The sequence below is a fragment of the Eptatretus burgeri genome, chromosome 17 (genome assembly GCF_056783735.1).
Source record: "Eptatretus burgeri isolate ZD-2024b chromosome 17, Ebu_testis_v1, whole genome shotgun sequence".
Lineage (NCBI taxonomy): Eukaryota > Metazoa > Chordata > Myxini > Myxiniformes > Myxinidae > Eptatretus > Eptatretus burgeri.
This window is the reverse complement of record NC_140977.1, coordinates 1,482,767-1,509,455: the sequence shown is the minus strand read 5'-3', so window position 1 is coordinate 1,509,455 and position 26,689 is coordinate 1,482,767. Positions and strand designations below refer to the sequence as shown.

The following is a 26,689-nucleotide window of genomic DNA, read 5'->3' as shown; positions in this document are numbered from 1 at the left end:
AACAACCTCCATGTCCACTTCGACAATGAAGAATTCGTCATGATGCTCGCCTCCCTGGCCGATATATTCGGCCCACTCAAGGAAATGAACCAGTCCTTGTAAGGCCGTGATTTGACAGTCAGTGACATTCAAGACAAGCTTGCCGGACTGTCTGCTAGAATGGAAGTCTGGCAGGCACGAATCAAGGCCAGGTCCACTGCCTCGTTTCCTTTCTTGAACGAGCACCTGCAGACGCAGAGGATTGAGCTTCCCATCGGCATCAAAGATTGCATCACTAGACATCTCGACAATCTCTCCCCCGAGTTCAAATCGTATTTCGACGATGCACAGTTGGATGTTCCGTGGCACAAAGACCCGTTTAACGCCAAAATTGAACAGACTGAAGACGAAGCAGAGGAGCTGGCAGAGTTGAAGGTTTCAAAAGCAATGAACCTGGTCTTCAGTAAGAAAGAAGACCACTCCACCTTCTGTTTGTCTGTTCAGGATGCATATCCACTACTCAGCAAGAAGGCATCCATAATGCTCATTCAATTCGCCACAACATATCTTTGCGAATCTGGATTTTCTGACCTTGCAACCATTAAAACGAAATCCAGAAACCGTCTTGACGTTGGGAACGATATTCGCCTTGCTGTGTCCAAGACAGAGCCGGACATAAGAGGCCTCGTCAGACAAGCCCAACAACAAGTGTCTCATTGATTGTATTGCTTAGAAAAATGTTTACTTTGATCTATCTTTTAAGACTGAGTAAATAAATTTCATAAAACGAAATCTGCATCTTTTATTGAAGGGCAGGGGACCACGAATGTTAAGCGACTCAGTAGGGGGGCCATGGGCCATCAAAGGTTGAGAAACGCTGTTCTTGATAATAGTCCATGGTATCTGAATCACTAATGACATTTGATCTCTCTTGATAAATGAGGGAGGAGATACGATTTGAAATCGACGATTTTCGCAACTTTGACAGCCTCGTGACGTTGACCTCGACCTTGGACGACCTTGAAAGTTATATCGTTGTGCATGTCTCATCGACCTCTATCCATTCCACTATTGGTTATTTGTCTCCACTCGGTTTGATTGTGGACGTACGTACGGGCGGGCGGACAGACTTTGAGACTGGCTTTATTAGGTCATCTCTACTGAGATGATAGAGATGACCTAAAAATTAATTTGTGTTTTAATTTCGAATGCAACAACGATTTATTCGCGGAATTCTTTAATGCAAAGGTAATTTACTTGCTTGAAGATAAACGTGCAAAAAACGGGTAAAATCGGGCGAAAATAGGGCTGTTTTAGGATGTGAGGACAACATTGGGTCAGGTTGAACACTGATTTTCTTGAATCCCGATTTCGCGCGAACCCGCTTTTTTCGCGATGACATTTTATGGACGTCAACGATCGCGTTATAACGGGGCCACACTGTAGTTGTTTGTTATCATTATCAAGTATTATGTACTGCACATTATTGTGTACTTTACTGTACTCTTCTACTACTGGCAGCGCTATGACATCACGAGGCGATAGGAATTTTTCAGCTCAATTATAATCTTATGGCACCACCGTTGTTGACCGAAACGTCATAATGCCTGGTGTTGGCCCCGTGGTTAGGGTGGCAGCTTGGGATCCCAGGGTCCTGAGTTCAAGCCCCGTTGGCTGCTGAATTAATACACCAGGGGGTTGACTCAGCCTGTCATCCTTCAGAGGTCGGCGAAATGAGTACCAGTTCCAGTGTGTGTACTAGTAAAGGGGTACTGCATCAGCGAAACAGTCGCACTTCAAGAAATGATAGCTACCCCGGCAGCTAAGCTGCCACACGACCACCACCAAACACATCAGTTTAAACAAAAACCGAATCGGCGACTGATGAGGCAACTACTATAGAGAGTTGAAACTTCACTGCCGAGAACCAAACAATAATAAAACAAGCCGGTAGGCGACGAGTGCTGGTCAAAGTGCTGGATCAAAGGCGACATCAAAGTGCTGGATACGATGCTTTTCATTCTGACCGATCCACCGACAAAGATTCATTGCCAAGACGTATTGGTTCACATACAATTGTTCCTCTGCCTGGCAAGATTTTTTCCTTTTGCATATTTTGTCAATTTGCACTCCTCATAAAAAATGACGGTAAATATACCCCCTATTTTTGAAGGACTACCATTTGAAAAATAATCGGTTTGCTGGTTTGTGCTGTGGAGCCTCGCGTTGCAGACACACACACACACACACACACACACACACACACACACACACACACACACACACACACACACACACACACACACACACACACACACACACACACACACACACACACACACAAAACCCGATAAACTTCTCTCAATGCTCTTGTTTGACCTCCTGAGCTACACAATATTTTTCATAAGCCACGCCCACTTTCCTTCACCACTCCCACTTTAAATAATAAATAATTGGAGGTGGTGTGTGGGTCGTGGAATAGTTTTCGGGAAATAAATAAATAATTGGAGGTGGTGTGCGGATCGTGGAATCGTTTTCCGTAAATAAATAAATAATTCAAGGTGGTGTGTGGATCGTAGAATCGTTTTCGGTAAATAAATAAATAATTGGAGGTGGTGTGTGGATCGTGGAATAGTTTTCGGGAAATAAATACATAATTGAAGGTGGTGTGTGGATCGTGGAATCGTTTTCTGTAAATAAATAAATAAATGAAGGTGGTGTGTGGATCGTGGAATTGTTTTCAGTCAATAAATAAATAATTGGAGGTGGTGTGTGGGTCGTGGAATCGTTTTCCGTAAATAAATAAATAATTCGAGGTGGTGTGTGGGTCGCGGAATCGTTTTCAGTAAATAAATAAATAATTGAAGGTGGTGTGTGGATCGTGGAATCGTTTTCGATAAATAAATAATTGGAGGTGATGTGTGGATCGTGGAAAAGTTTTCGGGAAATAAATACATGATTGAAGGTGGTGTGTGGATTGTGGAATCGTTTTCGGTAAATAAATAAATAAATGAAGGTGGTGTGTGGATCGTGGAATCATTTTCAGTCAATAAGTAAATAATTGGAGGTGGTGTGTGGATCGTGGAATAGTTTTCCGTAAATAAATAAATAATTGGAGGTGGTGTGTGGGTCGTGGAATCGTTTTCCGTAAATAAATAAATAATTCAAGGTGGTGTGTGGATCGCGGAATCATTTTCAGTAAATATATAAATAATTGAAGGTGGTGTGTGGATCGTGGAATTGTTTTCGATAAATAATTAAATAATTGAAGGTGGTGTGTGGGTCATGGAATTGTTTTCGGTAAATAAATAAATAAATAATTGAAGGTGGTGTGTGGGTCGTGGAATCGTTTTCGGTAAATAAAAACATATTATATTATTAGAAATCCACAAAGACAGAAATGCCGGTGATTCCATTTATTTTGGATCCTTTTCACTTTGGTCAATAACGTTTGGATCGAGGAGAGATCGAAGGTGGAACGACGGTGCAGTTCCTTACAAACACTGTATACACACCTTAAATGACGGCAAAATGACACCCGATTTTTGAAGGACTACCATTTGAAAAATAAAACTTCAATCAAAAATCGGCACGAGTAAAATGTTCTAAATATCTCGAAGTGTTTAATTCCGAAGTCTCGTTTCTCGACATTCAAAACTGAAGGACAAGTATTGAAAATACTGTACGCGGTTTTTCGGCCGCTGAACAGCAACGGGTGGTTGCTAGGCAACAAAATTCAAATGCGCACATTCCCAGACCATATGGCAACTGTTGGCAAAGTTTCATCGAAATTGGTTCACTGGTTCGTGCTGTGGAGCCTCGCGTTGCAGACACACAGACACACACAGACAGACAGCCGGAAAACCCGACAATAAGGGATATCTCATATATAGCGAATCCAACAATAACAACATTATCGCTAACTATATCGAAATCTTATTTAATATAAAATAAAGTACCCTGACTTGTGGCAAGTGATGCTCTTGGTCACTTTTCAATGGCAGGAATGCCTGATTGCAGACAAAAGCACAACGGAACACCAGTCGTTTCACTGAAACCAGTGCAGCTGACCAGCTTCTGGGGTATTCCAAGATGGCAGGTTGCTGGTGCCACTCGCCGCCTATTCATCATCACAGTGAGGTTCGCTCTATTTATATAATACAGCTTCGTGGCATCAGCATCTTTTTTTGGGTGCGAGAAGATGGCCGTGCCCAGTTGCAGAATCGCTTGACCAAGCAATTTCGAGCTTCCTATCAGTTCACGTCATAATTTGTATTTGCATGACTTATTTTGAAGATAATTATAAATATTTTATCATATTTTTAGCGAATTTAATACACTTAATGTTTTATTATTTTGGTAAGAAAACCATGGCTCTATGGTTACATATGTTTTAAATACTTTGAATACGATATGTATACTTTTTTATTTTGAGATATCATGGTGAATGGTTCAATGATTTTTCCTTCATCAATCCCGGCATGATTTGGTTATGTTTCCAGCTTTTATGATTTTGTTTTTTTCAGTCATAAAATGCTTACTGTTTAATATGTTCCATTAGTTTGTTGTGGATTAAATCCATCTTTGTCATTAAATTTGACTTATGATACATTCTACCCCACCCACCAATCCTGGCAGTTGCTTCAGTCCACTATGTGGCTTACCACACATGCAAAACGATGTGATTATCGTTTTCAATAAAAAAATTACCCCTGTGTGGGGGTGACGGTCATCTCTATAATGTTTTTTACTATCATAATCGATGAACCGTTGCCAGATATCTCCTAAAATGACAGACGAGATAGGTTTTGAAAATGGCGACTTTCACAACTTTCGTGACCTCATGACCTTGACCCTGACCTCGAATCCGGGAAAAAATATGTCGTTGGGTATCACTCATCGACCTCTACCCACATAACAAATTTCATCAAGATCGGAAGTAAAAAGTTTTCTTTATACCGGGAGGTGTTTTTGACCATCTTTCAGGTTACGTGGCGGCCAAACGGGACGGAAATTCAACAATCTGTCTGGTTCGATACAAGATAATAGCGAACAAAGTGAGCTTAATACTTAACGCGTGCACATGAGAGAATAGGAAACAACAAAAACAACACAATACCTTGGCAATTGTGAATCTGTGTCGTTGGCTAAGACCATTTTGCTTCCGTTTTTTGTTTTGTTTCTGGTTTTTTTTTGTTTCCAGTTTTTGTCATGGGGAATGATGCATGTCGGGAGATCATGACCGGAAGTGCTTATTTATTTATTTTTCCCCAAAGTTAATTTTATACTTCCGAAGGTGATTTTTTTCATGGCAGGAAGTGTTTATTTAGTATTTAACATTACCGGGAATGATTTTGAAACTCTTTCCGGAACTTTTAATTTATTTTATTCTTGACGAGAAGTGATCGTTTATTTATTTATTCAATTTTTTTTTCCCAAAGTTAATTTTAATAAAGATATCTCCCGCATCATCAAAAAATATTTTTTAATCATGATTTACATTATTCGTTCGCTGACCCCGAATCCAGGCCGAAGTTACTGGAAATTGCGTCAAAATCATCAGCTGAGCGGCGCTTACATGTACCACGGTATAGTTGGCAAGTATACAGTTGTGAACCAGTTTTATGTAAAGTCAGAAGCGAATGTAAGAAGAATTCTACGTTCGCTTCTCGGCTTTGCCTTTTCCATATTATTTATATTTCATTTCTCCTTCCTTCCTTCTTTGCAAATAGCATCGGCGTTTTTGGCCATCTTCCAGATCACGTGACGATCAAACGGGAAGGAAATTCAAAAATCTGTCCGGTTAGATACAGGATAATATTTTTTACTATCATAATCAATAAACAGTTGCCGAATATCTTGTAGAATGGCAGACTAGATAGGTTTTGAAAATGGCGATTTTTATAACTTACGTGACCTCGTCCCTGACCTTGAACCCGGACAAAAGTTATGTCATTGTGCAACACTCATCGACCTCTACCCACATACGAAGTTTCATCAAGATCGGAAAGAAAAATTGATGGACGTACGGATGGACATTTGGTCCGGCTTTATTAGGTCATCTCAGTAGAGATGACCTAAAAACGGAAACACGATTTGAAATTGCAACAACTAAAGAAAAAGGTAAGATCAGGCGATCAGATAATAGGAAGCTTAGAACAGAAGATAAAAAGAAGAGAGAAATATCTAAAAAAAACAAAAAAAAAACTAAAGGAATATGGTGACAATGGACGAAATGAGGAAGGAAGACTGCAAAAGAAGTGTGGAGATAAGAGAGGAATTATGGGAAGAAGCGGATAGGAAACAAAAAGAACACGAATTGGAAATTGACCAACTTAAGGAGATGAGCAAGAGAATGGATGACATGAGGAAGGAAGAATGTGAAAGGTGTGGAGATGAGAAAGGAATTAGAAAAAAAATCTGAATTACAGAAACACCAAAACAAAGAGACAGGATTACAAAACGAGCTGAGGATGTTGAGAGAGGAAAGAAAGAGAACGGAGAATGAAATGTTAAGGAACCACACTGTGCAGATCGAACAGCTGGAAGCAGAAGCAAGATTAAAGAATGAGATGCAAGGAAGAGTAATGAAGGAAACGACGAGATTGGAGAATGAGGAACAAGAGAGACAGTGGGATAAGAAACAAAAAGAACAAGGAATGAAGCAGGAAAGGGAGATCAACCAATTGAAGGAAACGATGAGATTGGAGAAGGAAGAACAAGAGAGACAGTGGGATAAGAAACAAAAAGGACAAGGAATGAAACAAAAAAGAACAAGGAATGAAACGAAAAAGGACAAGAACGACTAAAGGAGAAAGCAAGGATGAAGTACGCGGAGATCGTGAAAGAACGACGAATGAAACGGGAAAAGATCGGCCAATTGAAGGAAACCATGAGATTGGAGACTGAAGAGCATGAGAGACAGTGGAAGAGGAAACGAACAACCTGACGAAACATGCATTGAAGGGGGAATCTGGGCTAATCCTATATTTAATATAATAACCCACTAAGGGCCATTTCCACAAATATATATATATATATATATATATATATATATATATATATATATATATATATATATATATATATATATATATATATATATATATATATATATATATATATATCTCATCTCAAACTCTTTGTGTGTCTTTCAATTTTATGTCTGATTTCAGGGTTGTGGTTCCAATAATTCAAAAAAACAATGTACATCGAGTGACTCATTTGATGTTCCACCTCTGAAGAAAGTTCGTCAGCCTACTGAATCTGATATGAAGAAATGAGCATTTTCTGAAAAATGGCTTAATGACATCCCATGGCTGGAAACTAACGCGGAAAGCATTGAGATGTGGTGTAAACTCTGCCATGCTCGCCCAAATGTTACAGACAAAAAAACAAGCATCTACTACACTGGTGCAAGCATCTACTACACATCAATCACACTGAAACTTCAGCCACCCAATTTTTGAAAAACACGAAAGGAGAACCGAGTATGCCAAAGTCATGAAGGCCACTGTCATGGGCAAAAATATTGGCACCCTTGCACTTTTTTTCAAATAATGCACCATTTCTTCCAGAAAATTGTTGAAATGAAAAAATATTTTGATACCCACATATGCATCTTTGGTATGCAGTGGAACAAAACAAAAAAAGCTGATAAGAAGGGCACTCGGTTGAGCGCATACCTCCGCCATGCAATTTCTTTCTACTTTTTTGTCGAAATATCAGCGAACCCAATCCCCAACAGCTCGTTTATAGCCCTATTTTTCAATGGTGAAGAATCACTGAAAAAAAATTGTCAGATCCGGATCTAAATTCGGATCTTCACCAAAATTGAAGCAGTTCTTCCTCGTCGCACACCCGAAATGTCCACCAAGTTTAATCCGAATCCGTCAGCAACTTTTTGAGATATTGTGCTGTAATATCGTTTTTGGCCCCATCTCACAATGGTAAAGAATCACTTTTAAAAATTCTGGGAGTCGGATCCGGATCTGAATCTTCTCCAAAATCTAATCAGTTCGTCCTTGTCACACACCGAACCTGCCCTGCAAATTTCATCTGAATCCGTCTGCAACTTTTTGAGATATCCTGCACACAGACAGACAAACAGACAGTGAAAACACAACCTCCTTCACCGCTGGTGGCAGAGGTAACTCGTCTTGCTGTGCACAGATGGGGCCACAGTGAATTATGGTGTGTACAACGTTGTACCAAATTGTTGTTGTACAATTAAGTTGTCCCAAAACTAAGCGGCATCCTTGAAATCGGGAATTCCCTTGTTGATATTCTGTGCACCGACACACGTGCTGGGAAATTGCTCAAAAATCTGCTGATTGTTTGCTATACTGCACTCTTATAAGACTGGCAGCACAACAACATCAGCAGGCGATAGGAATTTTTCAGCATCATTATAATCTTATGGGACCATCGTTATATATGCGGTCCTTTGTTGACCGAAACGTCATAATGCGGCGCATGACTATATATATCTATATAGTCAAAAATCAGCAAAAAAGGAAAAGCAATAAAAACTGGATACATTAAAAAAAGGATGTGAAAAAATATGGGATTTTTTTTCTTTCTTTTCAACTCTTCATCTCCATTTTTCTCTCTTCTTCTCCTCTTCATCTCCCTTTTTCCACCCTTTATCTCTTCTTCCATCTCCCATCCCCCTTTTTCTCTCTTCCTCCACCCTCTATTTCCCTTTTTCTCTTATTCAATTTTTAATCTCCCTTTTTCTCTTCTTCCATCACCCTTTTTCTCTCTTCTGCCATCCTTCATCTCCCTTTTTCTCTCTTCTTCCATCCTTAATTTATCTTTTTATCCAAGGAGGCAACTTATCTCTTGTTCTTCCCCTCTACATGTGATGCCATACCTTTTGGTTCTCTCCCAGACCTTCTTTTTATCTTTCCCAAACCCATCCTCACATATCCTTCCCACATTCCACGTTCTGTCACATTCTGTCATGTTGTTTATCTCCGACGTTTTCACTGCCACCCTGTTCACGACGAGTGCATGTTTTTACATGTACTCACCATTTTAAAACAATTTGTTTCCATCATTAACAACAACAAACAATTTCAAACACAACACCGACGTCACTTCATGTATTTCGGCACATCCAGTGACTTGTGCTGTGAAACAAAATCTGATGAATAGTTTGAACCACTTACCTTTGATGGGAAAATCACCAAGTTCAGGATCCACATTCAGCTTCCGATCAAAATCTGTAAACACAAACAATCATACCATGTTACCTCGACATTATTGGGATTACATGCTGGTAACCGGGGGATTAATGAACAACCCTTGCTGTGTGTGCACGTCTACCCTGAGTCTAACGAATAACTTCTGATAAATATATTGTTACAGGTTTCAGAACGAGCACGCAGGAGTGCACGAGGGGGTTGCTCAGACGCAACTCTCGACTTCTAAACCTGATGTCACAAGGCCACAGGTAACTGCGTGGCCTGACAGGTTACGAAGAAACTGCGGATGCCGTTTGGGATAACGAGCTCTAGCTGGGTCCTCACACCCAGCATTGCGTTACCTACACGTGATAGTTACCACAATGTATCACCCTTATTTACTGATGAAGTATGGCCAAGTGAAACCGTGGGTGGAGCATTGGATATCTCAGAATAAATTTGTGGGGCACAAGTTGCCATGAATTTATTACATACACGCCATGCAGATTCAATGTTAGAAAGAACAACCGGTTAGCTTTGAAACGTTTACCAAAGCAAGGCACGTATTTACAATCACGATATTTCACAAGCACAGACACACAAGACAAGTATTTACAAGGCACAGATACACAAGAACGGTCTTACCCCTTACACAGAACTTCCTCTTAAACAATTTTAATGACCTAAGGATGGAAATGCACACCACACAATCATCCAGGAAAGTAGAAAGAAAGAAGGAAGATCGAAGCATGGTCGTGGCCTCTCGCTTACCCCACTCAAGCAGATGGGCTTGTGTTAATCCCAAAGTGGAGGGAAGGGGACCATACTCCATACTCTGTGCAGCGTGTTGGTGCTGCTTAAGCAGTCTCCTTGGCAAATTGGGCACAATCCTGGACAGATCACCACTCTGACACAGGATACCAGCAAGCTGGCACTCATTTTGCAGACCTCAGAAGGATGACAGGCAGAATCAACCCCACCTGGTTGTAATTCAACAGCTGACTGGGATTTGAACTCAGGATCCTGGGATCCCAAGCCCAGCATCCTCACCATTAAGCGAACACCAGGCATGAGGGAAGGAAAGAAATGCGAGTGGTGAGTCAGTGAGGCGGGTCGGGAATGTTGGGTGTACGTGGCCACTGTGCATGAAGAATGCGTGCTTCAGTTTGCCTTTGTAACCCCTTTGGTCAGCTTGGTGTCAGCACAACTCGCCCATATCGATTGGCAGGTTCGACTGAGAGCCTGTGGTTTGGCAAACAAGAACGGCTGGGCAGACGCGAACAGCTCTCCAACAGCTCATTGGAATTGTTGGCATGTATCATAGTTCAGGCAGGCAGACCACAGAGAGACCTCATTCACTCAGCTTTTATTGAGCCTGCAGTGAGGTGTGGCATCAGTCATGGCAAAGAGCATCAACTGTCTCATGCCGCCTTCCTATTGTCCAAGCGGGTCAGCTCCGCAACACCGAGATAGCAGCGTTAATGTTTTTGACAGCAGTATTGAACACGTTCATGTTTATGACAGTTGGGCACTGCCTCGTCCGACGACGGTCCTGGCAGAGCTAATGTCGGCCCTGAATGGGTGTCGGTGTAATTGTGATGTTGGTGTGGAAATAGGAAAAAGGCTTTGAAAGGATCGAGGATGGAAAGGATCGAGGTATTTGAAATGGATTTAAACAGAGGGTTTGCAGGAATGTACTGGGTTTGAGAGGTTGAGGTATGTAGATGGATGGATGGATTGAAAGAGGGAAATCTTTAGAATGTGAGAAATCACAATGGGGATGGAACATGCTCATAGTCAATGCATTTCCCACCCCCCCCCCACCCACCATCCCTTATACAAGGGGAATGTACCTGACTAAGAACATTTATGAATTGAACATCTAACGAGGGAATCCCTTATGTGCTGGATACAACTACCGGGAGTCCGTTTCCATCATCACAACAATATTATATTAATCACTGAAACGAAAATGAGCATGATGTTGTGGTTCAGACCTTTGTCCGCAGATGATGAATCGTCGACAAACTCTGACTTCACCTCCACTTTAATCACAAAATCTGAAGAAAAACAATAAATTTAAACAAAACTTTCATTCACATTTCTGGATAAAAACATCTCCCCTGATACGTTTCACTGAAACAAGTAAAACTAGAAGGGCACTCGATAGAGCGCATACCTCCGCCCTGTAATGCCTGATCCACGAGAACATATCGGGCCGAATACATTTTTGAGATATTGTGATATGTCTTGTTTTTGAGCCCCATCTCTCAATGATGAAGAATCACTGTAAAAACATTCCAAGAGTCGGATCCGGATTCAGATCTTCACCAAAATCGATTCAATTCATTGCTCCCACAAACCCAACCTGTCAACTTTTTGAAATATTAGGGCTAAACCGAAAGATAGCACGTCTCTCAATGGTGAAGAATCACTTAAAAAAAATTATCAGATTCGGATAGTCACCAAAATTGAATCAATTCCTCCTTGTCACACACCCGTGTCCACCAAGTTTCATCGGAATCCGACCACAACCTTTTGAGATATTCAGCACACAAACAAACAAAAGGGGTGAAAACATAACCTCGTTCACCTTTGGTGGTGGAGATAACATATTGTTACGAATTTGGGAATTCGATTGCACACAACATTCAGGTTCCTTTCGTCAGTTATGTCGATAAGTGCTTGTTCCCTAGATAGCTCACCTTCCATTGTTTAATGGGCAGAAATCGATTAGATGCGCTGTGATTTAATTTAATAGTTAGGGAGCGATCCCAACACAATGGAGACGCCACTCCCCCTCTTCTGCGAAGAGGAAGAAGAGTCCTCCCATCCTGAATCACGGGACTTAAACAACTCCCTTCCACCCGCGGTTGTGCGGGCACGGGGGAATGAGTCACGCCGGGAGCGGGGGAAGGGCGGAGAAGAATAAGGAAGAGATCCTCTGCTTGTGAGGGTGGCGGGTTGTTTAGTAGGCCTTCGGGTTCTGCTTGGCTTGGGTTAGGGAGGAGGCTTTTTGAGGGCTTTCTGCTTTGGCTTTTCAGTCGGCCTTCGGGTTCTGCTTGGCTCGGGTGAGGGTTGAGGCTTTTAGAAGTGATCTTTTTCTTTCGGCTGGCTTTTAGAAAGCTTCGGCTTCTGCTTGGTTCGGGTTGAAGGCTTTTTGCTTCGGCTTGGCTTTTCAGCAGGCCTTCGGGTTCTGCTTGGCTCGGTTCGCTTCTTGGGCTCTGCTTTGTTCATCGGAAGAGAGTTCAGCTGGTTGGTCGGCTCGAGCTGCTGGTCGTTGCTTCTTTCTCTTGGTTCGTGTTGTGAGAGGCTTTGTTCACCGGAAGAGAGTTGAGCTGGTTGCTCGGCTGGCTCTTCTTGGTTCGGGGAGCTCCTTGTTCTCCGCTTGGTGCGACTCATCGGCCTCATCTTGGAGGTGGTTCTTCAAGGAAGCGACGCATAAACAGGAAGGCTCGGCGCCGCGTCTCACCAGCACGTGTTCAGAAGCGCGAGAGAATTCGCTGGAGCTCGGGAAGGATCGCAGCTCACGGCGATTGGATCCAGCTCGCTCTCGCTGGAGCCTGGGTCCAAACAGCTTGAAGACCACACGAGGTGGAGAGGTTCGAGATAGGTTCTGGGTTTCAACTCATCTGTCCTCTGAGCTGGAGTCCGTTATTAAAGGCATCAGCCAGCATTTCTTGGGTGTGTGTGTGTATACGTACGAGTGTCCATGGGCCCGTCGAATAAGTAGGAAACTGTTAAGTGCTTTGTGTGCTGTAAATGATTGCATTGCATTACGTATAGTCGGTATAGTTCTGTTCTTACGTGCTTCCCTAGTTCCCCATTATCATTAATAAATACCCCAATTGTTCAATGTTTTCAGCTCGTCGCGTCGATTCTTTCATTGACTGAGCATTTCGTGTGTTGGTAGTTAGAAAGCCGTTGGTTTGCCGTAAAAGGGGGACATTCGGACCGACGGTTCTCGGCGATTAAGCCGCTCGGAATCGCGCACGGGACAGGCTCGCTTGAGCGGCTTGTTTCCGTAAGCATCCGTACGAGTTCCTTCGAGGGTGGAATACCCCGGAAGTTGGATCACGTGGGTATTGAGGTAAATTGAAGATTGGCAATCGAACCTACCCCATGTGGTCTGCCCATTGGCGAATTTCGGTTCTTGCACAAGGACCCGTCGGCTTCGGAGTTATCCGGGCGGCGATCTATATTCCGGGCGATCGGTCGGGCCGACTCGACTTGCGGCTCTGTCAGAGCGGCCGGCTCGTGACCGACACCGAGCACAGTAACAATATTATCAGTATATTATTTAATAAGTTATCCCAAACTACACTGTGTGTTGGAGAATGTTTGCAATGACATGATAGATCACAAGGAGTGAACTGGAGTACAAGATGTCTCATGTGGATTTGATTCTCGACCCGACTACAAACTGACATCCTGGCGATTCACACCCAGAACATTCCATCAATGATGAGAACATGAAGGAGGCTGTCTCATCTACTTGTGTTCTATTTGATGTGTTAAAGATCCCACACTATTGAGGAAGGAAAAGAGAATGTCTTGAGAAAACAATCCCCATTTCAATCAGACATCTTTGTTTGAAACTCATAAGTAGAATATGTTTGTGGTTCAAACCTTCATGTTGAGGGAACGAATCATCGACAAACTCGGACTTCACCTTCACCTTCATAATAACACCTGAAACAAAAACAATCCATTCAAACTAAACTTTCAGGAACCACCAGAACGTGACGGTGCGGAGAGAACGGCACGTACCGGGTCCCGATTCCTCATCCTCGGGTGGACCGACCCTGGACCCGCGGTCTGCGAGAGAACTTCCAGGAACGAGCAAGTTTACTCCATGGGAACCAATCGTGGATCCTGGGGGGTTCGCTCTGTGATCTTCACCAGAGAGATCTCGGTTCATGGTGCTCTGGAGAGGACTGTAAGGTAGAGTGCAGTGAAGCACGGTACTGTAAAATAGAGTGTAGAAAAGCAGGGTATTGTACGGTAGCATGTAATAAAGCACAGTACTGTAATGTAGGGTATAGTAAAGCATGGTACTGTAAGGTAGAGTGTAGTAAAGCATGGTACTGTAATGTAGGGTATAGTAAAGCATGGTACTGTAAGGTAGGGTATAGTAAAGCATGGTACTGTAAGGTAGAGTGTAGTAAAGCACGGTACTGTAAAATAGAGTGTAGTAAAGCAAGGTACTGTAAGGTAGTGTGTAGTAAAGCACGGTACTGTAAAATAGAGTGTAGTAAAGCACGGTACTGTAAGGTAGAGTGGAATAAAGCACGGTACTGTAAAATAGAGTGTAGTAAAGCACGGTACTGTAAGGTAATGTGAAGTAAAGCACGGTACTGTAAGGTGGGGTGTAGTGAAGCATGGTACTGTAAGGTAGCGTGTGGTGAAGCACGGCACTGTAAGGTAGAGTGCAGTAAAGCTCGGTACTCCAAGGTGGAGTGTAGTAAAGCAGGGAACTGTAAGGTAGTTGGTAGTAAAGCACGGTACTGTAAGGTGGAGTGTAGTAAAGCACGGTACTGTAAGATAGTGTAGTAAAGCACGGTACTGTAAGGCAGAGTGTAAAAAAGCACGGTACTGCAAGGTAGAGTATAATAAAGTAAGGTACTGTAAGTTAGAGTGTAGTAAAGCACGGCACTGTAAGGTAGAGTGTGGTAAAGCACGGTACTGTAAGGTAGACTGTAATAAACCACGGTACTGCAATGTAGAGTGTAATAAAAGCTCGGTACTCTAAGGTAGAGTGTAGTAAAGCACGGTATTGTAAGATAGAGTATAATAAAGCATGGTACTGTAAGGTTGAGTGTAGTAAAGCATGGTACTGTAAAATAGAGTGTAGTGAAGCACGGTACTGTAAGGTAGAGTTGTCGGAAAGCATGGTACTGTAAGGTAGAGTGTAATAAAGCTGGAACTGCAATGTAGAGTGTAGTAAAGCACCTTACATTAAGGTAGAGTGTAGGAGAGCAAGGTACTGTAAGGTAGAGTGTCGTAAAGCATGGTACTGTAACATAGAGTGTAGTCAAGCACGGTACTGCAATGTAGAGTGTAGTAAAGCATGGCACTGAAAGGTGGAGTGCAGTAAAGCACGGTACAGTCAGGTAGAGTGTAGTAAAGCAGGGTACTGTAAGGTAGTTGGTAGTAAAGCACGGTACTGTAAGGTGGAGTGTCGTAATGCATGGAACTGTAAGGTAGAGTGTTGGAGAGCAAGGTACTGTAAGGTAGAGTGTAGTAAAGCAGGGTACTGTAAGGTAGTGTGTAGTAATGCATGGTACTGTAAGGTAGAGTGTAATAAACCACAGTACTGCAATGTAGAGTGTAGTAAAACATGGTACTGTAAGGTAGAGTATAATAAAGCACGGTACTGTAAGGTTGAGTGTAGTCAAGCATGGTACTGTAAAATAGAGTGTAGTGAAGCACGGTACTGTCAGGTGGAGTTGTCGTAAAGCATGGTACTGTAAGGTAGAGTGTAATAAAGCACGGAACTGCAATGTGGAGTGTAATAAAGCACAGTACATGAAGGTAGAGTGTAGGAGAGCAAGATACTGTAAGGTAGAGTGTCGTAAAGCATGGTACTGTAAGATAGAGTGTAGTCAAGCATGGTACTGCAATGTAGAGTGTAGTAAAGCATGGCACTGAAAGGTGGAGTGCAGTAAAGCATGGTACAGTCAGGTAGAGTTAAGGAGAGCAAGGTACTGTAAGGTAGAGTGTCGTAAAGCATGGTTCTGTAAGGTAGAGTATAGTAAAGCACGGCACTGTAAGGTAGAGTGTAATAAAGCACGGTACTGTAAGGTAGGGTGTAGTAAAGCTCGGAACTCTAAGGTCGAGTGTAGTAAAGCACGGTACTGTAATGTCGAGTGCAGTAAAGCACGGTACTGTAAGGTAGAGTGTAATAAAGCACAGTATTGTAAGGTCGTGTAAAGTAAAGCATGGTACTGTAAGGTAGAGTGTAGTAAAGCACGGTACTGTTAGGTAGATTGTAGTAAAGCACGGTACTTTAAAAGTGTAGGAAAACACGGTACTGTAAGGTAGTGTGTAGTAAAGCACGGTACTGTAAAATAGAGTGTAGTAAAGCATGGTACTGTAAGGTAGAGAGTAGTAAAGCAGGGTACTGTAAGGTAGAGTGTAGTAAAGGACGCTACTGTAAAATAGAGTGCAGTAAAGCACGGTACTGTAAGGTAGAGTGTAATAAAGCACAGTATTGTAAGGTCGGGTAAAGTAAAGCATGGTACTGTAAGGTAGAGTGTAGTAAAGCACGGTACTGTTAGGTAGATTGTAGTAAAGCACGGTACTTTAAAAGTGTAGGAAAACACGGTACTGTAAGGTAGTGTGTAGTAAAGCACGGTACTGTAAAATAGAGTGTAGTAAAGCATGGTACTGTAAGGTAGAGAGTAGTAAAGCAGGGTACTGTAAGGTAGAGTGTAGTAAAGCATGGTACTGTAAAATAGAGTGTAGTAAAGCATGGTACTGTAAGGTAGAGTGTAGTAAAGCATGGTACTGTAAGGTAGAGAGTAGTAAAGCACGGTACTGTAAAATAGTGTAGTAAAGCATGGTACTGTAAGGTAGAGTGTAGTAAAGCAGGGTACTGTAAGGTAGAGTGTAATAAAGCACGGTACTGTAAGGTTGAGTGCAGAAAAGCTCGGTACTCTAAGGTAGAGTGTAGTAAAGGACGCTACTGTAAAATAGAGTGCAGTAAAGCACGGTACTGTAATGTAGAGTGTAGTAAAGCACAGTACTGTAAGGTAGAGTGTAATAAAGCATGGTACTGCAGTGTAGAGTGCAGTAAAGCATGGTACTGTAAGGTGGAGTGTAGTAAAGCACGGTACAGTAAGGTAGAGTGTAGTAAAGCACGGTACTGTAAGGTGGAGTGTCGTAAAGCATGGTACTGTAAGGTAGAGTGAAGTAAAGCACGGCACTATAAGGTAGAGAGTAGTAAAGCAGGGTACTGTAAGGTTGAGTGTAATAAAGCATGGTACTGTAAGGAAGGGTGTTGTAAAGCTCGGTACTCGAACCTAGTGTAGTGAAGCACGGTACTGTAATGTAGAGTGCAGTAAAGCACGCTACTGTAAAATAGAGTGTAGTAAAGCACGGTACTGTAAGGTCGAGTGTGGTTAAGCACGGTACTCTAAGGTAGAGTGTAGTAAAGCACGATACTGAAAAATAGAGTGGAGTAAAGCATGGTACTGTAAGGTAGAGTGTAATAAAGCACGGTACTGTAAGGTAGAGTGTACTAAAGCACGGTACTGCAATGTAGAGTGTAGTAAAGCGCGGTACTGTAAGGTGGAGTGTAGTAAAGCACGGTACTGTAAGGTAGAGTGTAATAAAGCACGGTACTGTAAGGTAGGGTGTAGTAAAGCTCGGAACTCTAAGGTCGAGTGTAGTAAAGCACGGTACTGTAATGTCGAGTGCAGTAAAGCACGGTACTGTAAGGTACAGTGTAATAAAGCACAGTAATGCAATGTAGAGTGTAGTCAAGCGCGGTACTGTAAGGTAGTGTGTCGTAAAGCATGGTTCTGTAAGGTAGAGTATAGTAAAGCACGGTACTGTAAGGTAGAGTGTAATAAAGCACGGTACTGTAAGGTAGGGTGTAGTAAAGCTCGGAACTCTAAGGTCGAGTGTAGTAAAGCACGGTACTGTAATGTCGAGTGCAGTAAAGCATGGTACTGTAAGGTAGAGTGTAATAAAGCACAGTATTGTAAGGTCGGGTAAAGTAAAGCATGGTACTGTAAGATAGAGTGTAGTAAAGCACGGAACTGCAATGTGGAGTGTAATAAAGCACAGTACATGAAGGTAGAGTGTAGGAGAGCAAGATACTGTAAGGTAGAGTGTCGTAAAGCATGGTACTGTAAGATAGAGTGTAGTCAAGCATGGTACTGCAATGTAGAGTGTAGTAAAGCATGGCACTGAAAGGTGGAGTGCAGTAAAGCATGGTACAGTCAGGTAGAGTTAAGGAGAGCAAGGTACTGTAAGGTAGAGTGTCGTAAAGCATGGTTCTGTAAGGTAGAGTATAGTAAAGCACGGTACTGTAAGGTAGAGTGTAATAAAGCACGGTACTGTAAGGTAGGGTGTAGTAAAGCTCGGAACTCTAAGGTCGAGTGTAGTAAAGCACGGTACTGTAATGTCGAGTGCAGTAAAGCACGGTACTGTAAGGTAGAGTGTAATAAAGCACAGTATTGTAAGGTCGGGTAAAGTAAAGCATGGTACTGTAAGATAGAGTGTAGTAAAGCACGGAACTGCAATGTGGAGTGTAATAAAGCACAGTACATGAAGGTAGAGTGTAGGAGAGCAAGATACTGTAAGGTAGAGTGTCGTAAAGCATGGTTCTGTAAGGTAGAGTATAGTAAAGCACGGTACTGTAAGGTAGAGTGTAATAAAGCACGGTACTGTAAGGTAGGGTGTAGTAAAGCTCGGAACTCTAAGGTCGAGTGTAGTAAAGCACGGTACTGTAATGTCGAGTGCAGTAAAGCACGGTACTGTAAGGTAGAGTGTAATAAAGCACAGTATTGTAAGGTCGGGTAAAGTAAAGCATGGTACTGTAAGGTAGAGTGTAGTAAAGCACGGTACTGTTAGGTAGATTGTAGTAAAGCACGGTACTTTAAAAGTGTAGGAAAACACGGTACTGTAAGGTAGTGTGTAGTAAAGCACGGTACTGTAAAATAGAGTGTAGTAAAGCATGGTACTGTAAGGTAGAGTGTAGTAAAGCATGGTACTGTAAGGTAGAGAGTAGTAAAGCAGGGTACTGTAAGGTAGAGTGTAGTAAAGCATGGTACTGTAAAATAGAGTGTAGTAAAGCATGGTACTGTAAGGTTGAGTGTAGTAAAGCATGGTACTGTAAGGTAGAGAGTAGTAAAGCACGGTACTGTAAAATAGAGTGTAGTAAAGCATGGTACTGTAAGGTAGTGTGTAGTAAAGCAGGGTACTGTAAGGTAGAGTGTAATAAAGCACGGTACTGTAAGGTTGAGTGCAGAAAAGCTCGGTACTCTAAGGTAGAGTGTAGTAAAGGACGCTACTGTAAAATAGAGTGCAGTAAAGCACGGTACTGTAATGTAGAGTGTAGTAAAGCACAGTACTGTAAGGTAGAGTGTAATAAAGCATGGTACTGCAGTGTAGAGTGCAGTAAAGCATGGTACTGTAAGGTGGAGTGTAGTAAAGCACGGTACAGTAAGGTAGAGTGTAGGAGAGCAAGGTACTGTAAGGTGGAGTGTCGTAAAGCATGGTACTGTAAGGTAGAGTGAAGTAAAGCACGGCACTATAAGGTAGAGAGTAGTAAAGCAGGGTACTGTAAGGTTGAGTGTAATAAAGCATGGTACTGTAAGGAAGGGTGTTGTAAAGCTCGGTACTCGAACCTAGTGTAGTGAAGCACGGTACTGTAATGTAGAGTGCAGTAAAGCACGCTACTGTAAAATAGAGTGTAGTAAAGCACGGTACTGTAAGGTCGAGTGTGGTTAAGCACGGTACTCTAAGGTAGAGTGTAGTAAAGCACGATACTGAAAAATAGAGTGGAGTAAAGCATGGTACTGTAAGGTAGAGTGTAATAAAGCACGGTACTGTAAGGTAGAGTGTACTAAAGCACGGTACTGCAATGTAGAGTGTAGTAAAGCGCGGTACTGTAAGGTGGAGTGTAGTAAAGCACGGTACTGTACAGTAGAGTGTAGTAAAGCACGGTACCATAAGGTAGAGTGTAATAAAGCACGGTAATGCAATGTAGAGTGTAGTCAAGCGCGGTACTGTAAGGTAGTGTGTCGTAAAGCATGGTTCTGTAAGGTAGAGTATAGTAAAGCACGGTACTGTAAGGTAGAGTGTAATAAAGCACGGTACTGTAAGGTAGGGTGTAGTAAAGCTCGGAACTCTAAGGTCGAGTGTAGTAAAGCACGGTACTGTAATGTCGAGTGCAGTAAAGCACGGTACTGTAAGGTAGAGTGTAATAAAGCACAGTATTGTAAGGTCGGGTAAAGTAAAGCATGGTACTGTAAGATAGAGTGTAGTAAAGCACGGAACTGCAATGTGGAGTGTAATAAAGCACAGTACATGAAGGTAGAGTGTAGGAGAGCAAGATACTGTAAGGTAGAGTGTCGTAAAGCATGGTTCTGTAAGGTAGAGTATAGTAAAGCACGGTACTGTAAGGTAGAGTGTAATAAAGCACGGTACTGTAAGGTAGGGTGTAGTAAAGCTCGGAACTCTAAGGTCGAGTGTAGTAAAGCACGGTACTGTAATGTCGAGTGCAGTAAAGCACGGTACTGTAATGTAGAGTGTAGTAAAGCACGGTACTGTAATGTCGAGTGCAGTAAAGCACGGTACTGTAAGGTAGAGTGTAATAAAGCACAGTATTGTAAGGTCGGGTAAAGTAAAGCATGGTACTGTAAGGTAGAGTGTAGTAAAGCACGGTACTGTTAGGTAGATTGTAGTAAAGCACGGTACTTTAAAAGTGTAGGAAAACACGGTACTGTAAGGTAGTGTGTAGTAAAGCACGGTACTGTAAAATAGAGTGTAGTAAAGCATGGTACTGTAAGGTAGAGTGTAGTAAAGCATGGTACTGTAAGGTAGAGAGTAGTAAAGCAGGGTCCTGTAAGGTAGAGTGTAGTAAAGCATGGTACTGTAAAATAGAGTGTAGTAAAGCATGGTACTGTAAGGTAGAGTGTAGTAAAGCATGGTACTGTAAGGTAGAGAGTAGTAAAGCACGGTACTGTAAAATAGAGTGTAGTAAAGCATGGTACTGTAAGGTAGAGTGTAGTAAAGCAGGGTACTGTAAGGTAGAGTGTAATAAAGCACGGTACTGTAAGGTTGAGTGCAGAAAAGCTTGGTACTCTAAGGTAGAGTGTAGTAAAGGACGCTACTGTAAAATAGAGTGCAGTAAAGCACGGTACTGTAATGTAGAGTGTAGTAAAGCACAGTACTGTAAGGTAGAGTGTAATAAAGCATGGTACTGCAGTGTAGAGTGCAGTAAAGCATGGTACTGTAAGGTGGAGTGTAGTAAAGCACGGTACAGTAAGGTAGAGTGTAGGAGAGCAAGGTACTGTAAGGTGGAGTGTCGTAAAGCATGGTACTGTAAGGTAGAGTGAAGTAAAGCACGGCACTATAAGGTAGAGAGTAGTAAAGCAGGGTACTGTAAGGTTGAGTGTAATAAAGCATGGTACTGTAAGGAAGGGTGTTGTAAAGCTCGGTACTCGAACCTAGTGTAGTGAAGCACGGTACTGTAATGTAGAGTGCAGTAAAGCACGCTACTGTAAAATAGAGTGTAGTAAAGCACGGTACTGTAAGGTCGAGTGTGGTTAAGCACGGTACTCTAAGGTAGAGTGTAGTAAAGCACGATACTGAAAAATAGAGTGGAGTAAAGCATGGTACTGTAAGGTAGAGTGTAATAAAGCACGGTACTGTAAGGTAGAGTGTACTAAAGCACGGTACTGCAATGTAGAGTGTAGTAAAGCGCGGTACTGTAAGGTGGAGTGTAGTAAAGCACGGTACTGTACAGTAGAGTGTAGTAAAGCACGGTACCATAAGGTAGAGTGTAATAAAGCACGGTAATGCAATGTAGAGTGTAGTCAAGCGCGGTACTGTAAGGTAGTGTGTCGTAAAGCACGGTACTGAAAGGGAGTGTAGTAAAGCATGGTACTGTGAGGTAGTGTGTAGTAAAGCACGGTACTGTAAGGTAGAGTGTAGTAACGCACGGTACTGTACAGTAGAGTGTACTAAAGCACGGTACTGAAAGATGGAGTGTCGTAAAGCATGGTACTGTAAGGTAGTGTGTAGTAAAGCACGGTACTGTAAGGTAGAGTGTAGTAAAGCACGGTACTGTAAGGTAGAGTGTAGTAAAGCACGGTACTGGAAGGTAGAGTGTTGTAAAGCAAGTTACTGTAAGGTAGAGGGTAGTAATGCACGGTACAGTAAGGTGGTGTCGTCGTATAGACGTACGGTAAATGACACACGAATCCACACCACGTGTTCCGGTAAAAATGAACCACTTGCGACGTTCCTTCTCCACACGATATTATTGAAGATTTCAAGACGACAGATTCGCCACTAATAATCACGTGATCTGAAACCATCTCCGTGTCCGGTCGGCGAGCGGCTTGTTCAATAAAAAGCGATCAAACAGAACGGAACGGATAAGGATCGGTTTTCTCAACAAGATGTCGGTCTCCATGTGGGAACAATGTTCTCGTGAAACTCGAACACTGTTGGGGACGTCGTTTTCAGTTTTCCCACATCCTCTTGTGATAACTTCCCCAAACGAATTATTCATTGTGTTCGCAGCGGCTTCAGAGTTCGATATCAGGAGGGAAATGAGGATCAATAATGGGACCCGACCCTGGTGTGTTGGGGGGGGGGGGGTGTTACATGTTTGTGTCTTTCAAAGAATTTGGATGAAAACTCTGTTTGTAATTAATGGTCCTGAGATGATTTTATTAACACGATTCAAACCCCGTTGCCGGCCGGCTGTTTTACATACATTGCCTCGTCCAATTAAAGTGGTCATATAGGTGGAGATGAGGTCGGAAATCACCCCCTTGGGCTGAGTCGTGGTCGGAAATCACCCCCTTGGGCCGAGTCGTGGTCGGAAATCACCCCCTTGGGCTGAGTCGTGGTCGGAAATCACCCCCTTGGGCTGAGTCGTGGTCGGAAATCACCCCCTTGGGCTGAGTCGTGGTCGGAAATCACCCCCTTGGGCTGAGTCGTGGTCGGAAATCACCCCCTTGGGCTGAGTCGTGGTCGGAAATCACCCCCTTGGGCTGAGTCGTGGTCGGAAATCACCCCCTTGGGCTGAGTCGTGGTCGGAAATCACCCCCTTGGGCTGAGTCGTGGTCGGAAATCACCCCCTTGGGCCGAGTCGTGGTCGGAAATCACCCCCTTGGGCCGAGTCGTGGTCGGAAATCACCCCCTTGGGCTGAGTCGAGGTCGGAAATCACCCCCTTGGGCTGAGTCGAGGTCGGACATCACCCCCTTGGGCTGAGTCGAGGTCGGAAATCACCCCCTTGGGCTGAGTCGAGGTCGGAAAGCACCTCCTTGGGCTGAGTCTGGGTCGGAAATCACCCCCTTGGGCTGAGTCGGAAATCACACCCTTGGGCTGAGTCGGGGTCGGAAATCACTCCCTTGGGCTGAATCGGGGTCGGAAATCACCCCCTTGGGCTGAGTCGGGGTCGGAAATCACCCCCTTGGGCTGAATCGGGGTCGGACATCACCCCCTTGGGCTGAGTCGGGGTCGGAAATCACCCCCTTGGGCTGAGTCGGGGTCGGAAATCACCCCCTTGGTTGGAGCCGTAAATCACCCCCTTGTGCGGAACCGGAGTTGGAAATCATCCGCTTCGGCGGAACCGGAGTCGGAAATCACCCCCTTGGGCTGAGTCGGGGTCAGAATTCAACCCTTTGGGCGGAACCGGGGTTGGAAATTACCCCCTTGGGTGGAACCGGGGTTGGAAATCACCCCCTTGGGCTGAGTCGGGGTTGGAAATCACCCCCTTGGGCTGAGTCGAGGTCGGAAATCACCCCCTTGGGCTGAGTCGAGGTCGGAAAGCACCTCCTTGGGCTGAGTCGGGGTTGGAAATCACCCCCTTCGGCTGAGTCGGGGTCGGAAATCACCCCCCTTGAGCTGAGTCGCGGTCGGAAATCACACCCTTGGGCTGAGTTCGGGTCGGAAATCACCCCCTTGGGCTGAATCGGGGTCGGAAATCACCCCCTTGGGCTGAATCGGGGTCGGACATCACCCCCTTGGGCTGAGTCGGGGTCGGAAATCACCCCCTTGGTTGGAGCCGTAAATCACCCCCTTGGTTGGTGCCGTAAATCACCCCCTTGGGCGGAACCGGAGTTGGAAATCATCCGCTTCGGCGGAACCGGAGTCGGAAATCACCCCCTTGGGCTGAGTCGGGGTCAGAATTCAACCCTTTGGGCGGAACCGGGGTTGGAAATTACCCCCTTGGGTGGAACCGGGGTTGGAAATCACCCCCTTGGGCTGAGTCGGGGTTGGAAATCACCCCCTTGGGCTGAGTCGGGGTTGGAAATCACCCCCTTGGGCTGAGTCGGGGTTGGAAATCACCCCCTTTGGTGAAATTTCTTCTGGAGATTGGTCTGTTTCACAAACCATTTGATTTGACACACCATGAGATTTTATGAGGATTTTTTTAACAATCCACCTAAATCCTGTTGGGCTGTGACCATCTTTCCTGCTCTATGTAAGTTCAGAGAACAACTTCCTGGGTTTGGGCTGATACACCCATGAATGAACTTCTTGATGATTTTATTTCAACAACAATATTCATGCTTCAATTACATGTTCCTCATGGTCAACTCTCAAACAAATGAAAAGGAAGGAACATTCGAACTGAACATCACAAAACAGTAAATTCCACCGATTATTGAACTTAAAAACAGCAACAAAATTCAAAAGCCACGACCCCAGAACCACGGGCCACTTCTTCAAACACACTTGGCGTGCCTATTGCAGGCCCAAAACCAACAACCAACTCACGATGGTTTGAATCAAATTCCCACAACAATCAAACTCACCACTCGTATTGTTTCACTCTCTCAATATTCATGGCACATACTCGATTCTTCATTCCCCACCAAGTTCTCCTGGAATCTCAAATCAAACGTTTGCACATCGACTCCATCGCTCTCGTCAGTGAAGCAAACACCACCTGCGGAAGTGACGTCATCGGAATTTCCCACCACGATCATCTGAATCCACAAAGGTTCCGAGAGATGGCAGCACGTGGCCGAATTAACACTTATATTTTGTTGTTTTGTAATAATACACAATTGTCTCTGTTTGATCGTATTCTGGTCGGTGCGTGATGTCTACATGTCCATAACAGTTCTCGTGATTGAACGTTCGCCATTGTTTTGCGGCGTGAATTGTCGTTATCCTGTTGTGGATTGTGATTGCGGTTTGGAAAACACCCTGTGGTTTGTTACTCTCGTTGGAGGAGAGGGTATTGTATTTGGGTCTGTTTGTGTGTTTGTTACTTACGAAATCTAAAGATTTCGTCAGTATATTGATCACTTCCATCCTCTGTTTGTGTGTTTGTTTGTTTGTAGGCATGATAACTCGAGAACGGAAGAAGCTACTAACGTCAAATTACACCACGTGATTCAGGAGCGTGATGGCGAGCGCTGATTAGATTTTGGTCAAAATCGGTCAAAGGTCAAGGTCACAGTGAGGTCAAACATCCAAAACATCGAGGTAAGTTCGGCGGAATTTGTGTGTCAATTCATCGAGTTTCGGCTGTTTTAAAAATTTCAGTGTTATAAAATAGTATTAAATAATTCCGTAAATTCTTGTGGGGAAATGGAGTATTTTTGCTTCGGTCGACGTTACGAGTTCGTTTTAACTTCAATTTTAATTTTGTCTTCGATTTTTGCGATCGCTTAGGACGCTTAACACTCGGTTCTCGAAATTCTGGTAAAAAAACGGATGTGTTGGAGACGTTTTAAGATTGTATAAAAATATTTCACCCGCCGCGTCACGGCTCGTTACGTGGTGCAGCGCGATCGAGCAGACGCGTCGTTGAGTCACATAAAGGTTTTGCGTGTGCACGCTGACGTCATCGCGCTCGCCCCGGCGTCCTTTCGAGTTGGGGGGGGGCGTCGAGTGTGACCTTTACGTTACGTTAATCCGCGGTACCTCAAGAACGGAAGAAGCTACCAATGTCAAATTGCACCACGTGATTGAGGAAGGTGATGGCTCGCGCTGATTAGATTTTGGTCAAAATCGGTCAAAGGTCAAGGTAACAGTGAGGCCAAACATTCGATTTTTGATGGTTTGGTACAGAATCATCATAGAAACTTCTGGTTTGCGTCGCTACCTTCTCTCGAGACAGCTTTTATTCGACAAGGTCAGAGGTCAAGTTGACGATTTCGTAAGTACTAGTCTATGACTGCTTGTTATCTTGCCAAAACGAAGTTTTGCAAGATATGTTTGTCAGCTTTTATGTGTTTTTTTTTTGTTGTCTGTAATCACGTATAAAAAATTCTGCAGAGCACAGTTATCATTGGAAATTTTTGTAACTTCGCATATCAGAGGCCTATAGAGGTCCCTTTCAGTGCACAAAACTTTGAAGGTCAAGGTCAAAGGTCAAGGTCACTTTGGCGCAAATCAGGGGAGTCGACGAAACCCTTATTTTTTGAGTAATTTTGATCGGATCGTCTTCAAACTTCATGGGAATATAGTTGATGGTCTGGCGCTCAGCTGATTAATTTTTGGTGGCGATTGGCCTTGACCTTCATATGTTTTTTTTTAATTTTTTTTTAATTTTTTGGTCTGTAATCACGTATAAATCACTCTGCAGAGCACAGTTATCATTGGAAATTTTTGTAACTTCGCATATCAGAGGCCTATAGAGGTCCCTTTCAGCGCATAAAATTTTGAAGGTCAAGGTCAAAGGTCAAGGTCACTTTGTCGCAAATCAGGGGTCGACGAAACCCTTATTTTTTGAGTAATTTTGATCGGATCGCCTTCAAACTTCATGGGAATATAGTTCATGGTCTGGCGCTCAGCTGATTAATTTTTGCTGGCG

The 26,689-nt window shown here is 43.4% G+C and overlaps 2 protein-coding genes across 2 annotated transcripts in view; both read right to left on the bottom strand.

Annotated features, from left to right (window-relative positions):
* Positions 1–9,923, bottom strand: part of LOC147009077 (uncharacterized) — a 113,227-nt gene extending 103,304 nt beyond the window's left edge. Inside the window, exon 1 of the mRNA XM_085862672.1 lies at positions 9,153–9,923. The gene's annotated coding sequence lies outside the window, so the exon portion shown is untranslated. The remainder of the gene's footprint in view (positions 1–9,152) is intronic.
* The window catches only part of LOC147009076 (uncharacterized), a 31,425-nt gene extending 8,812 nt beyond the window's left edge, over positions 1–22,613 (bottom strand). The window contains exons 1-5 of the mRNA XM_085862734.1: positions 22,089–22,613; positions 13,938–14,134; positions 13,797–13,859; positions 11,165–11,227; positions 9,153–9,206 (exon numbers count right to left, since the gene is read on the bottom strand). Coding sequence (XP_085718860.1) covers positions 9,153–9,206; positions 11,165–11,227; positions 13,797–13,859; positions 13,938–14,134; positions 22,089–22,222 — 511 coding nt within the window. The 5' untranslated portion in view covers positions 22,223–22,613. The remainder of the gene's footprint in view (positions 1–9,152; positions 9,207–11,164; positions 11,228–13,796; positions 13,860–13,937; positions 14,135–22,088) is intronic.
* Between the last annotated feature and the right edge of the window lie 4,076 nt (positions 22,614–26,689).